The 15,390-nt window shown below is 36.1% G+C and overlaps 1 protein-coding gene across 23 annotated transcripts in view; it reads left to right on the top strand.

The window, feature by feature from the left end:
- Nucleotides 1-15,390, top strand: part of Nlgn1 (neuroligin 1) — a 925,330-nt gene that overhangs the window by 424,759 nt on the left and 485,181 nt on the right. For 14 of the 23 annotated variants that reach the window (XM_039101572.2, XM_039101573.2, XM_063281158.1 and 11 more), the window contains one exon: nt 10,517-10,576. The exons of the other annotated variants lie outside the window; for them this stretch is intronic. In XM_039101572.2, coding sequence (XP_038957500.1) covers nt 10,517-10,576 — 60 coding nt within the window. The remainder of the gene's footprint in view (nt 1-10,516; nt 10,577-15,390) is intronic. 23 annotated transcript variants of the gene reach the window in all.

Genomic DNA, 15,390 nt, shown 5'->3' with positions numbered 1-15,390 from the left:
GCATTACATAGACAGTAAAAGACAAAACCTCAACTTTGGGGAGAGATGTCAGTCTTCATTGTGAGGATGTCGGCAGTTCAGTTCCTGTGAATCAGCAGCAGTTGCTTGATCTACTGGCAAAGCCTCCACTTATGAATCAGTAATGCCAGTATGATCCAAAAGAAACCATGAAGCTTTGCCAATCAGCTGCGTCTGTGAAGTGTCTTGATATTCTCCAGAATATCAAGAGAAGTTCTGTGGGGCATTGTCACAGTGAGCGATGATCAGTGAAGAAAGCAAGGCAAATCAGTGCCAGTGAAGCCCAACGAAGTGCCTCAGCAAAGCCCACCAAAGACTAGCAAAACGAGACAAGGAGAAGCAATGCCAGAGCACTGTCCGCTGTGTTGGGTTATACTTAGACTCTTTTCAAATATCAAGTACCCTCTCAAGTGTCCACTCCAGCAAAACATCACATGCCCTTTTTTCCAGGAAGCTTCAGGAAAAACACCACATGGTGTGTGTTCTCGCAAAACATCTTCTCACATGTCAGTTTTAGCAAAATGTCTTCTCATAAGACAGTTTTCAGAAAAACATCACATGACGTAACTGAGTCTCCAAAGAAAGCAGAAATTTCCACTTCAGTTCCTCAGAAAGGACTGAGACCTCATAGGTGACAACCTGACAGTGATGGGACATTGAACTGTCCAACCTTATGGAAGGCTTGTACAGTCAGGAATAACTATGTTTTGATCATGACAATGATGGAATGTTGAAGAGTCCATCCAATCTGTGCAAAGCTTGTACAAGAACTACTTTTTGTTCATGATTGTTAACATCAAGCGCTATCAGGTACTTTCATAACATTCTACCCAATCCTCCAGGTCTTATAGTTCCCCTGTTTTTTTCCTGTTATATTTCCCTGGCTGGCTTTGGCTTTGGTATACCTACTCTGATTGCAGCTAAAGATGCAACTATCACTTGTTCTCAGCACATAAATCAGATATAAGGCTCTTCATTACCCTTCCCCAGCTACAAAAAGAAGCATCTCTGCCTAGAAAACAACAACAGTAGTCTATGGGTTAAACAATCATTTTGAAGGTAGTTTAGCATGCCTGTTAAGCCAAACAATAATAGTAGGTCCCATCCTAGGGCCTGTGACCTCCATAGATATAGGGTTTCTACTGCTTTATTGTACTAAGAAAATATTATTTTCCCTGGGGCAGGTATCAAATCCATTCAAAAGGTTATTCCCCAAACTCTCATGCTACTATTCCCATAGAACAGTGCTTTCCAACCTGTGGGTCATGTCTCTTTGGCAAACATCTAGCTTCAAAATATACCTATAGTACAATTCATAACAGTAGCAAAATTGAAGTTATGAGATAACAATGAAAATAGTTTTATTGTTGGTGTTGGGAGTGGACACAGAATGAGGATCTGTTTTAGCAGCATAGGAACATTGGAACCACTGTTCTAGAAGGAATATCTTGGCAGCAATCTAGACGTATTCTAGTACACAAAAACCCACAGTTAGTTTTCTGTCCAGGCAGCCAGTGTAGCATCTTCAGGCATCATGTGTGGAAGCTAGCAGGAAAAGAGCTTCCACTGTAGTTTGATCTTGATTTCATTGTGTCCTGTAACAAAACTGTATGGTTTCCTCACCAAGAGGGTTTTAATGGGCAAATAAGAACACTACAGTGACACCCTGCTATATAATATGTTCACTTTTTAAGTCATTTATTATGTTAGTAGTACAGCCCATAAATGAGCTGAGCCCAAATGCTTTGGGTGCTGAGGACGACTCTGATGATCATGAGTAGTACTAACATACTGACCCACAGGATCTGCAACTATGTTGTTGCCCCTTCTAGCTGTTTATTAACCTTGTTAATCCTATCATCTTGAGGATGTCAATTGTTCACTTTTCTAAGCTTTAATACAATATAAATAATGTACATCACTGAGAAAATTATCAGTTTTAACTGGTACTAGTTACTTGCTTTGAATTCTTGAATCTCTACATAGTGTCTTATTTTAATTTCATTTATTTCAATCTTTTGAAAGTTACTCTGACATGTTTTCCTTTTAATTTAAATATCAACCTCAATCACACCTGAATCAAGTATAGTCTTGGAGGTTTTTGAAGACTGTATAGTTATGTATTTGGTGGCATTGTTCACTGAATGCCTCCTTCCTTCAGCTGTCCACCATTTATTCACACTGTCCTCTTCCTGTTTGTCTTTGGTTGCTACTTGACTTCAGAAGGAGTTACTATGATGTGTCCAATATCTTTGGGTCCTAGACGAAGTCAGAAAATATCCTTTATGTATTTCCTAACTATGAGTGGAAGGGAATTTAATAGTCACTCTGTGGGGTTTCTTTTTTATCCTTACTACCTTTCTGAATGTGGGCATTCTGGTTTCTGTGAATAAGTGTACCCTGGATTCACAAGGGCTTCCATAATTACTGTGTATTACTATGTGGTTGTTGAATCACATGAGAAAGAAGGGCATGAAGAATTGTCTCTCAAGAAGGTTGCAGTCTGTTTGGCCAGTGGATCAACCTGTGCAGAATAAAACACAGAGTGAAGCCAGTGAAACTGTTGTGCTATTAATATGTTCATGAACCTCACAAAGACCACCAATGAGTTGAGTCAGCTGTGATTGCATTAGGGTCTCTTCATTCACGTGTGAGCTTGATCTCTCCACCAACTGATACAGTAGGAAGGTGAAGCCCTGAACCTAGTTTTAGGCAAGCATTTACAGAGGCAACAAGGGGGTATGTGGCTTGATATACATCTGATTTGGGTGGTGCATTATGGGCTTTAACATAATCGAGTGGTGCTGGGAGGTAAACTATAAATTTAACTATTGTTTTCCTCCTTATTAGTGGTTGTTAGGAAGTGAAGTGCCAGGGGTTAGCTTGTAACCTAGCGGTGCAGATTTGTTGGGGAATAACCTGGAAACTGGTGCTACCTGCAGGTTTTGTTGGGGTACCCTGGAAACTGGTACCAGGAACCAGCCTGTTAGCTTACTTGAGTTCAACCTTAGGTTAGGCTCTCTAACATTGAGTTTGACCCCAAATGATTTGGTTTCTCAAGACTACCCTGTTTGAGAAAAAACCTAAGAGCAGGCTGGCACATGTTGACATGTTGAGAGCATGTCCAGCACACTCCTGTTGTCTCCCACAGTCCTTAGAATTTATTATCAAAGAACTTGTCTTTATTCCTTATGTCTCTTAAGATAATCTGGCATCCCAGAAAATAGAGTCATTGTGGTTCTGATTCACTATGTTCACTCTCATTAATACAGATGAAATTTGAAATGTTACAGATTAAAGACATTTCCTCACATAGGTCTTGCTGGCTAGTACAGAATTGCCTCTTTCCTTTATATTCCCAACATAACAATTGGGTGTAAAAAAATGCAATCCTCTTTTTTCTCCCCAGTGTCTTTTTTTATAGGGGGCTCCCTGTGTCCAGTTTTCTGACAAATTGCATTCTCTCTGAGGTGAGCTGATTATAATTACAAAATCAAAGACTGAAGCATATGGAATAAAACACAAGGTGGGAGCATCAGGTGACTTTTTGAGCAGCAATAACAATAATCAGAATAGTAAGAGGATATCTTGGAGAGCAATGTGACAAAGACCAAATCTGGAATTAGTAAGGAGAGCCCTATGTGCCAGACTGGAGAGTTCACTGTAGGTCAAAAGGAGCAAATAACTATTGAATATTTAAGCCAGGTAGAGAAACAATGATAGTCACTTGTCATTTTCAGGGTTATTCATTTGCACTGGGTTTAAACTTATTTTAAATAATTTTTTCATTCAGAACATAGAATGCCTTGTTTTTGCTCATGGATTTCTAAGGCATCAAAACTGATGCTCTACTATATTTAGTATTCATCTGTCACGCAACAGCTATTTTAACACACACAGAAGATTCTCCACATCAAAGACGATGCTTTTTCCATTTCTGTCCCTTAAAAGTACTTGCAAGTTTAGCTGATGTTGATATAAAATTATTAATTCATTTTTTCCATTTGTAGTTTTTCATGATTATTATTTACAACTTCCAAAGCTGATGATGTACAAGGTGGATTAAGAGGCAGTTTAGAGTTTGAATGACAGTGAGAACAAGAAGCAGGTACAGAACGGTGGGCACAGAAGAGGTTTAAAGACCGAGAGGATCTGGAATTAGGTTTCCCCTGGAAATTTGATATGGTCTGATAATATCAAAGAGAGCATACTTCTGTATGATAAGTAGGCTCTGAGAATAGAAATATGTTGAGAGGTCAAATTGGCTTTGATGGCAGAGATGAAAAATATCAGTGCTGTATTGCCAGAGAGGCCAAGGCTTCCCAGCCGAAGGAGCTCTTAGAATAGTCTGCCTTCGTAGGAATGTAAGATCTCAGCCATTTGAACTCTTGCATTGTTAATTCTAAGGCAAAGTGAACAGCTTTAAATGCATGTTTAACTGGATCTATTGAGTCTCAGGAACTCCTAAAATTGCTAGCATCTGGGATTTGGGTTTTGGTGATTTTTTTTTTCCATTTGCAGTCAGAAATGTCATCCAGTTTCATTCTAAGAAAGGTATTTCTGCCTCAAAAGAATTTAATGGAGACCTCGATGTAAAATATCTCCTGCTGCGTCTCTTAAAATGATTTTGTTTCTTTTTGATGTTTCTGCATAAAAACTGAAGTAGGTCAGGGCTTGTCAGAATATGTTTCAAGCCTGCAAATGCCTTCCTATTGTTTTTAGGATTCAGACTAAGGCTTAGGTTCTGCTTGCCTCATGGACATTCATGGAACTCTCCTTCCTCATTTCCCAACACCACCCAACCCCAACCTCACAAGGGCTGAGGAGACACCTGTCACTGGAGGGTCATTCTGCATCCTTTTTGGGGTAAAATTTTCTTTCCAGTTCAATGTCTTCTCCTCTTCCACATTTATTTAGTGATGAACTTCCAGACTTACTTACCAGGTGACACTGAAGAAAGACCTTCTCATGACACTAATATTTTTTTTTTGTTTGACATGTTTTTTGATTGTGTGTGTGTGTGATGACTTATTTAATGATTCTTTTGTCTTCAAGTTTATATTTTCTCTAGAGAAGCCATATAGCCTGTTTTGCTCACCACAATGTCTGAGCACATAGCATGACATGTGTTTGTTGAATGGATGGTCTCGTTAATGCCAGAGACTTGCCGGAGAGTCAAATGATGTATCATAAATACATCATTAATGAGCTATCTCTATGCATCTGACACCTCTTGCATCACCTGTGTCCTTAACACACTCCTGCTGCAGGCAGATCTCTAGGTGCTATCTAGAAATCTGGGGAAATGGTGACTAGGCCTTCACAAAATATTAGCATTTTATACAGCACAAAGAAGCAGACTAGAGGAAAAACAAATATTATTCTGATATTCTTTATGCAATTAAAATAATTAAATACACTCCACTTAAAAACTAAGAAAATACAGTATTAAAGAAAAATAGTATGCAAACTTGGTGGTACTCAATGTAAGGGCTAGAGCATTTTATCTCTTTGCTTGCTCACATGCAAATATATTGTCTGCTTGATCTTTTAAATCCAGATAGAACCTTCTGTTTAAACTTCAAAATACTATAATGAGGCATTTTTTAAAAACAATTGGTTTTCTAACAAATACAGATTAATCTATATCTATATACTAGGCCACTGTTTTTCCTTTTCTGATTTGGAACATTCACTTTCCCAAAAAGCTACATTTTAAGCTGTTCTGTACCTCTGAAGAAATGTTGAGGGGAATATATTCTCTGCTAATGTAGGTGTTTTCTTCCAACACAAAGATAAACATAGAACATGCCTGCTGCCTTTTGGAGGTGGAGTATGGTCCTTTCCAAATATACATATATGAGCTAGAAGCCTGAACAGGCAGCTCACCAAAATGCACCAAAAACTAGTCATGTGTCTGTCAGTTCCTGCCTCCAAAACTGCTTTCATGTGGACTACTTTGAGAGTATAAATCATTTCAATATTTGCTTTTAATAACTCATCACACTGATTTATGATGTATTCATATTTGAGCATAATTCATATTTAAGAAATTATTCAAAATTTTTGATGGTCTTTATAATTTTTTCAGGAAGAAAATTACTTTTCAACCATAATGTCTTCCTACTTGAGACATAGGATAATATTTTTTAGTAAGTATAGAGATGTCGATTAGTGGACTTACAATAGTAACCACTAGAATGATACTTAAACATATTAAGTTTTAGTGTTCATCAGTCTGATAAATGAGAAAAGGTTGACTGATGTAGTTCCCTCCAATACTCAGCAGATTAAATTCTGGCATTGTCCATTGTCTGGAACACACATGGTGTTCTCACAAACTTTACCCAGGTTTTATTTCGTAATGTTGTCTCAGGACTGAAGAGCACTAGCAAGCCTCTCAATGCCTTCATTCTGTGTGCATGACCTTAAACATTTTTTATAGCCAGTTTATATCAAAGGCTCCAAGGCCAAGAGGGTGAGGCAAGGCAGCAAGGTCATTAGCCTTCCGTTTATCATCCTATGACCTACCGGGGAATGGGACTCTAAAAAATCCTCAGAATTTCATAGATCCCTTCCCTTTGTGGGGGCACATTTCTCATGGCCAACCTTCTAAGTCAGGAGCTAATAATACTCTCAACCTACTTGCCTTTGTCAATACACATGACAAGAAGTTGGCTAATTTGTGCTGAATTGAAACCATAATGAAGGAATTTATAATCAGTTCTAATGTATTTGAGAACCAAAGTATATTAGCCCTTCATCAAAGAGAATGATAAAAAGCAGCATTAATATTGGTGGATGGTAATTATTTCGGAGCTCATAATTATTCTCCAGTTAACTATATAGAAATGCTGATAATTTTATTCCTCTTTTAAAAATAAAAGGCATCATGGTCAGATTCCAGCATGTAAGAATGTATTGTACTCCCTTTGTAAGGGCCAAAACTTCAGTTATATTTATGGAAATCACAAAAAGAACTCTTGAAATTAAATAAGTCTGAAGCTCATGGCTGGGTGTTCACTGTAGCTTGCTTTCCCACAGTACTGTTGCTTTCCCACAGAATCTATTTATTGCCTATAGGAGATATAAAATACAGTAATTACTCTTACTCCCTTTCAAAATGACATGAGGTCCACTTTCCTATTAACTCTAATGAGAGTTATGTGTGCATTCCTCTGGGAGAGGAGAATGCACAAGTTTCAAGGTAAAATAAATCACTTCTACACACAGGGTGGAGTGGTCTCATTGCTTTGTAGTTGATGCTTTATGATGCCTATTTAAAACCGCTGATACTCAAGTTGCCATACTTGCTGTTTAAAATAAAAGTAAGCTGTGGTTAGAACGTTGTTAGTGACTCTTATCCAAAGGGTTGAAGCTTTACCCTTGGGAAATCAGGATGCTTGATTTTTAGTAATCCATGGTCTCTGAAGAGGAAATCCACCTGTCTCAAGAACACAAATACTAACTACGCATTTATAATACAATATTCGTGTTCACAAAATTTAAAGATTAGTAAGTATATCAGTCACAACATTTTAGAGTATGTTAGCAAGTGCAAGGGTAGTGGTGTAGGAATAGTGGAAGTCGTGTGGAGATCTCCTGCAGTGAACCCTAGGCTGTGTTCTCTCCACTGAAACATCAAAGAAATCAATGTTGATTTCTACTTTGGCACTCTGATTCCTCTGTGTCTTTAGGCATAGACCTGAATGAAATCGAGTGTCTTTATTCTGATTTTTTTCCTGAATTGTTACCTGCCTAAAGCTTTAAAAGAACATCAGATAAAAAAATCTTGAGGGTAAGAAAGCAACATTATGCTCAGATGACTAAAATACAGCTACAGCCTGTACTATAGTAACTTAGGTTTAATGTTATAGTAAAATATTTCTTAATGTATCAATAAATGAGTAGTTGAGATAACTCAAGCTCATCTTCCTTAGATGCCTTCATTCATTTATGATACTAAGGATTTATGTCTGTTTATAATACTTCATATTGTCTGCAATATGTAGGTAGGTATTTAAACAGTGTCCTCTATTAAGAGGCACACATCTTTTTGATGAAGAAGGGGATAGGTCAGCAACTTACACAAAAAGTTCAGGTCAGCATTCTCACCTTATACCTCTTCCCTCTCCACTTGCAATGATTTCCACGACTTCCCTACTTAGCAATGCAGCCAAGGCAACCTATGCTCCACATCAGATAGTTGGAGATTCTGTTTAACAATCTTCTCTTAACCTTGCACCTCACACAGGTTCAAGAGGGAACAGTTTTGTTGCATGTGAAGCAGATCAAAATGTCAACTCAGTAGGAAGAGAAACCGAATGCATTTCAAATACAGACCGTGGAAATTACATTATATACCCCAACATGCTTCTATTCAATTTGCCCAAAAGAGATAATAGCGAGAAATAGGGACAAGATTTACATCTCCTTTAAGAATTATCAAATTAATGAGTCAGCAAAAAAAACGACCTGATTTTACTGATTTCTTAAAAACCTGAGAATGAAAAAAATCAAGTAATTTATTGAAAATCAGAAAGTAGAGATTTGCGAGCAATAAGTAACACCATTCTCAATTTGTGTTGCTTAGGAAACAGAATGTGAAAAATATCTCAATCTTTAAGTAATAATATAATTTTAGTATTTTAAAGGGTGTTTTGAAATTAGAAATGTTTCCACTATTCCAATTCTTCAATTTTAAAAAACAGAATTTAGGCATTCATGCTTTCGGGAACTGCTATTAGGTATATAAGTATAGTTAGTAAACATCAGATAACCCCTCTGTTTTTTTGCATTTGAACGAGATCTTTTTAAGTGTGGATGTCTGTGAGCTCTCAACTGACACACAACATAAACTATTCCTCTCCTCTAGCGTTTCTCAACACAATGATGGTTTCAGGTGTGTTTATGAAAGCATATAACTGAATTTGGCTTGCAGTCCTTTTTCTTTGTTTTGAAGAATCTTGTTCCCATGACCTCATAATTTCATTATCTAATAGGTACGTCCCTTTATATTACCAATTTTTAGTTTTCAATGTTTTGACCTTCACCAGTGACTGGTATTTGCAGCAGTCCTGAAAGACCTTATGTTATAGTTTACTATTTTTTCTGCTTGTTTTTGGTATGGTGTTTCCTGTTCTTTGAGATATACTACAGTAGGTTTAGTAGTAAATCGCAAACATAATGAAAAATCTTTGCTGAAAAGATGGAGCATCTTCCCCAAATGTTTGCCCGTCCTTCCCTGTCATGTGTGCTTCCAGTCAATGCTTGCTCTGTTAATAATCACATGGTTAGAATCAAGACCTGACTGTCCATCCCTTCCCAGTCTGCTTTCTAAGACTCTTACATTATGCATGACAAAATTCTTTTGGTTACTGCTATGTGATTGGCTGTCCTTTTCGATAGAGTGTCCTGTGTTTGTAGTCATTGCTTTTTGCATGAGGATTATGAAATGCCATACAAATGATATGGTTGTAGAAATTCAGTAAGGCAATGTGGGACTTGAGTTGCTTTTGCGTGCTGAGTATGTCAATTCTGTGACACTTAAAATTACTTACATATGGCCTTTAACTTCCCCTTTGGTGTGCTCTTTTAGGCTAGCAGAGTAACACTGTTAGTAATAATAAAAGGAATTAAGCATCCTCGGTGTTTTCATGCAATCCTTCTTTAAAACATGATCCTATTATAAATAAATACAGAGGGCATGACATTGCCCAATGGCATGGGCCTAGTGTTTTATAAAGTTGATTTGGAAGTATTAGCCCTGACTGTTTAACTGCTTTGATAGATAACCTGCCTTCTATTGATGGTACCTTTTCTCTGCCAAGTGATAAAATTATCTGTTGATATATTCCTGCATGTGACAATTGCCTTAAATCCACAACTAACATTTAAATTAAAATGCACGGGGGAGTACTTGTGTCATGACAAGTAATTTTAAAAAGTCACAGGTTTTTTAAGTGTATAAATTAAAAATGTGTAAAATAAAAGTGGTAATGATCATACAAAGACAGAATTTTAAAAAGCAGAAAAAGCACAACTTAAAAAACATTCTACTTTTTCTTTTTTAATGTTGTTATCTTGTCCCAAGTTATAGAATAGTCTGACCTGCTGTATATTTATGAGTTTCCTAAATTTAATTAGACAGGACACTGAATAAATTAAGTACATTTAAGTAATTAAACTGCTCCATTTTTTTTTAATGTGAAGTGGGTATTTTTTTTACAAAAAACATGCCTTGATCTGTGATGGAAAGCCCAAACCATGGTGTATTTTTAATGGTGAAAATGTTCAGAAACCAAATCTATGAGATATTTTGGGGAAGGGGAATTTTTTTTTCTTGAAAATAAAAAAAAATCAACTGTGATACAACCACTTCCCTGATCTTTTTTTTTTAAATACCCTTGAGAATTTTAGTATTTACGATTTCCCCCTCAGTCTTGTTTATTCTTGAATTGTCTTTTTTTTCCCTCCATTTCTCCATTCTCAATCCTAGGTCCCCTTACAAAGACACAGACAGATGATTTAGGTGACAATGACCGTGCCGAAGACGAAGGTATTTTACCTACAAATCTCTGCATGACGAGGGCCGCGATCACTTCTCCACCCCTTTCTACGTTTTTTACTTCTTGTCTTTTTTTGAAGAGTTCTTTTGAAATTCCTGTTTTGGAATGTGTTTTGTCTTCTTGCTTGTTGTTACACATAAATATGCATTTTAAAATTTTTTTAAAGTGAATGTTACGTTTTACATTTTGATGCCAACCATTAAGATGTTTAAAAAAAAAAAGAGGGGCTTCTTTTTTTTTTTCATTTTTTGGTTTTCTTGAACTGACTTTTGATATGTTTCATCCCATGTTTTGATGAATCCGTCCACATTCTTTGAACTAACAATCTCTCCCCTCGTAATCCTGTACCCATTGCATGTGCTCTAATCTGTGTAAATACTTGAGCCCAATTTGACTGTGTATCAAGATGACATTTTACTTCCCTTTCCAAAAGATACTCCATGCTCTATCAAAGGAGATATACGCTGATGCAAAGTGTTTCTTGAGCAATATGACTTAGATCATTTTTAATGTGCTTAAATACCACATCAGTTAAGTGATAATTACGTAGAGAACAAAGGCACACTGGCTATTATGGTAAGTAAAAACAAAAAGTGTAACCTCATAAGCGGCCAGGTCCCTTAGTACTCTGCTGGTTCACGATGCTAGAGACATGTTCTGAGGTAAGAAGACTATCTGGCCTGTTACAGGACGCTAATTCAGTTCTGGTACCTGTATCTGAATAACTCAGCTTTCTGGCCACCATGGGTACCAGAACTGGCATGCATTTTCACTAAAACAAAGACATGCAAACACATATTATTAAGAAGTAAAATAAATAAATCTCAAACAATACTTTTCAGTAAATTTAATAGGTATTTAAACACACAAGATTATAGGTGTAATTTTTTCAAACTATGTATAGTTTTTATATAATTCAATAATATGAAATAAAATTTTATAAATGTCAAAGTATTACCATCAATGTTTAATAAGATACTTTCTAGCTCCTGGATACAGGGATTTATTTTCTCCCTCTTATATTCTTATATCATACAGTTGTGATTAATTGTAAAATCAAAGTATTCACTGACTCTCTCAGCCTGTCTTTCTATCTGATATATAACTAAGTTCCAAGAGAGACAACTGGTTCATTCAGCCCATCTCCCTTTCATTCAAAACTTTGTGTTTAATACTTATTTTTTATTTTGTTTTTGATTTTTATGTTAATTAAACTATAATTTTGCAGAGGGGATTAAATCAATCTATGATCTTATGTTTTCCCTTCAACAGAAAAATATTTATTTCTCAGAAATAAATTTCAGGAAGATATTTATAAGAAAGTAGGAAATGTTTTTCAAAATAAAATAATCTGTCCCCAGGCCAGCAGGTGTATTCTCTCAAGTCATTGAAGGAATCTATGACCAAATGGCTTTCACACACAATTTGGATCCATTTATTTTTCAAATTTTGTTGATGCAAATTCAACAAACTCTTCTATAATGGAAACTCAAAGGATAGAGGCAAAATATTGGAAGCTTAACTGTTATATTTTCAAGTTTTCATTTTATAACATTTAAGAATTATTAATAGGCTAAAAAGATGTCCCAGCACTTAAGAGTACACACTGTATATATTAATGTTCTATTGCTGTGAAAAGACACCATGACCAAGGTAACATCTATAGAAGAAAGCATTTAACTGGAGGTTTGCTCACAGTTCCATATGCTTAGTCTATTAGCATCATGGTGTGAAGGAAGTACGGCAGCACAAGGCAGACATGGTGCAACAGAAGTCTTTGTTCTACATCCAGATCCTCAGGCAGCGGGCAGAGAGATAGACACTGGGCCTAGTCAATGGTTTTAAAACTTTAATGCCCACCCCATGTTACACATTTCTTACAGCGAGGCCACACCCCCTAATCCTTCCCTGATAGCTCATTAACTGGGAATGAAGCATCCAAATATGCAGACCTACTGGGCCAATCTTATTCAAATCAACACACTGTTCTATTAGAGGTCCTGAATTCAGAACATGGTACTCAACCCATGAACCTCAAAAACACCTGTTATTCCATCCCTGGGGTCCTACCCCTTCAGATTCCCTAGGGATGTAAATGCACACATATACAGCAAACACACAAACACACACACACACACACACACACACACACATGCACGCACATACATATACAAATAAAATAAGTCATTAAAAATAATTGTGGCTGTAATATAATTTATGATTGATTGTATGTTCATTTACTATGGATGTCAGTGAATGACTATTACATATAAGCTAATCACTACTGTCGATGTTAAATAATTAAAAGTCACATAATTAATAAGACACATAATTTCTGGTTCTAAATGGTTAAAGGATAAATTTATACTAGGTCTGATAGAGTCAAACATTCAGAATATTTCTAGGCTATCTGGGATAACATGTGTGATGTTTGTCCTATCAGGAAATGTAAAATATGTAAAATTTCCTGACAATCCAATATCCTGCACACTGTTAGTATTGAGAATTGCTTTTGAGGGATATTTGTAAAGTCCACAATTTGGTACTATAGTAATAATTCTAGAATACCATCACTATAGTTTAAAATGTTTTTCAGTTGCTGATTTCATCGGATTATTTTCCCATTGGGTATGATAGCTCCCATATATGTACATGTTTTGGAGTAGGGGCCTCTGAATCTTGATAGTGAGTTGATCCATGCTGCACCCACATCTATTTCACAGGGCAGCTTTGAATCACTTCTAACATGTTTAGTTCATTATTAGAAATAACCTAAACAGATGCTTAAACGTCAGGTCTCAACCAAGACACGGAAGCCACTTTGCTGGAGCTACCAAGTCAAGGAATGCTTTGAAATGGCGAAGGCCATCTTCTGCCTTAGCACTCAGTTCCAATGCAGCCCATTCCTCTGTGTTTCGTTTCATAATTACTTCAGAAACATGAAAGATACATTCGGGAAACTCCTGAAGAAAGCATTCAGTAAACTCCGAATGTCCCCTCTTCCGTGCCCTTAGAATCATTTTGTAGATGTGATACAAATTAAAATGATCTAATATCTAGTGTGAATTTGTGGCAAATGTTGAATTGGCATCACTGAACTCGGAGCAAAGAATGTAAATTACAGGCCTTCTTTCCATCACTGAAATCCAGGTTACTTGGCAATTCTCCATACCTTCCCTGTGCCCTCATTCACGAGCTGTGTCTCAAGCACTGCATTCTGTGTCCCCTTTGACATTCAACATCCCTTGTCCTTTATTCACTACGGTATTAAAGACTTCTCCGTGGAAATGGTTACTTCTAATTCCTCATCTGCAGGAATCTCCAGGCCAAATAAGTCACATGATTTATAATAATCAAAAATACTCTGTTCTTTAGGTTAATCTGAAGTCCTAAAATGCTTCAAAATAGTAGCCAAGGTTTCTCTCAATTTAGTCAAGGAGCTGAGAAGACTACAAAGATATATTTAATTTTTTGCTAAAGACCCCTCAATATTAGCATTTCAATATTTAGATGTAATTAATTATCACCATACAGATTCAAGTTTCCTACAAGTTGCTCTGTAGATTCTCATATATTTTATAACCAAACTACATGTTTACAAGAACATATTAAGCCAAGCCTTCTACTTCACTCCAGCAGGTCTGGAAGATAATCGGCACCCATAAACATGAGCGAAAGGCATGGACATATCTTCAAGCGTCTCTTTATGTGTATCAGACAAAAAAACTTAATTAAGGCAATGATTCACAAGTTAAAAGCTATTAAATCTCCAAAACTCCTAAAATATGGGCAATTAACCAGTCTGTGACCCCTTAAAAAGAAACCAATGTACATATTTAGGGAATTATGTGCAATTATTCAGTGGGACCATCGAGAGGAGCTCTGATGCTGGGACCTAGACATAAAGCACACACTCTCCTAAAAACTGATCTACCTCATTGACACTTTCTACTTTAGTCTAAAATATTAGTTGTAAGTAGGAGGCTTACTAAGAGTAAGGGTTCATTTTCCAAATCTACTATTTAATTAGCCTGGAAAATCCTTAGTGTTCTTTATTTATATTTTAGAGAAAAACAATCATCGACAAAGGTTTCCTTCACCATTTCACTCCTCTCAAGCTCCCTGCATTTAACAAGAACTAAAGAAAATGACAGAATTATGAATATGCTTGTGAAAATTTGCTGTTTGACTGGAATTAAACTAGTATTTTAAGAACTCATGAAGTGCCCACTTTAGTAAAGACTGAAGTGGCTATTAATGAACCCCAAATATTGTAGGTAAAGAACAAAGTTGATATACTTTAACTATTATATAGGGAATTAAAAAATAAGGTTTCAAAAACACTGTGGCTCTAAAATATTCATTATTAAGTAGTGAATATCATTTAATACACGATCTGATCATAAAATAGAAAAACAGAAAATGTGATTGTTAAAGAGCACGAGCAGATATTAATGCATGTTACAATGTCTGATTTGTCAATTCCACTTATCAATATTTTGTTTTGTTTTTAAAAACAAAATAGATATTTATATGTTTCATTAACGACAAAAAGACATAGGGATTGAACAAACAAGTAAAAATATGCCATACAAGTAAAAAAAATGCAACTAATCAAGAATTCTGGTTATAATAGAAGATTCCAAAATATTCTAAAGGTTTTCATACACTAAACTAATTTTCGTAATTATACTTTATCTTAGGAATCAACACACATTTTATCATTCAAGTTCAGTGTCATTTCAAAAGAAAAAAGGAATATGTTTACAGCAAGGAAGAGTTTAATATTCTAACTTCTTAGGCA

Source organism: Rattus norvegicus, chromosome 2 (genome assembly GCF_036323735.1).
Source record: "Rattus norvegicus strain BN/NHsdMcwi chromosome 2, GRCr8, whole genome shotgun sequence".
Taxonomy (NCBI): domain Eukaryota; kingdom Metazoa; phylum Chordata; class Mammalia; order Rodentia; family Muridae; genus Rattus; species Rattus norvegicus.
This window is presented reverse-complemented; position numbering and strand designations above follow the sequence as displayed.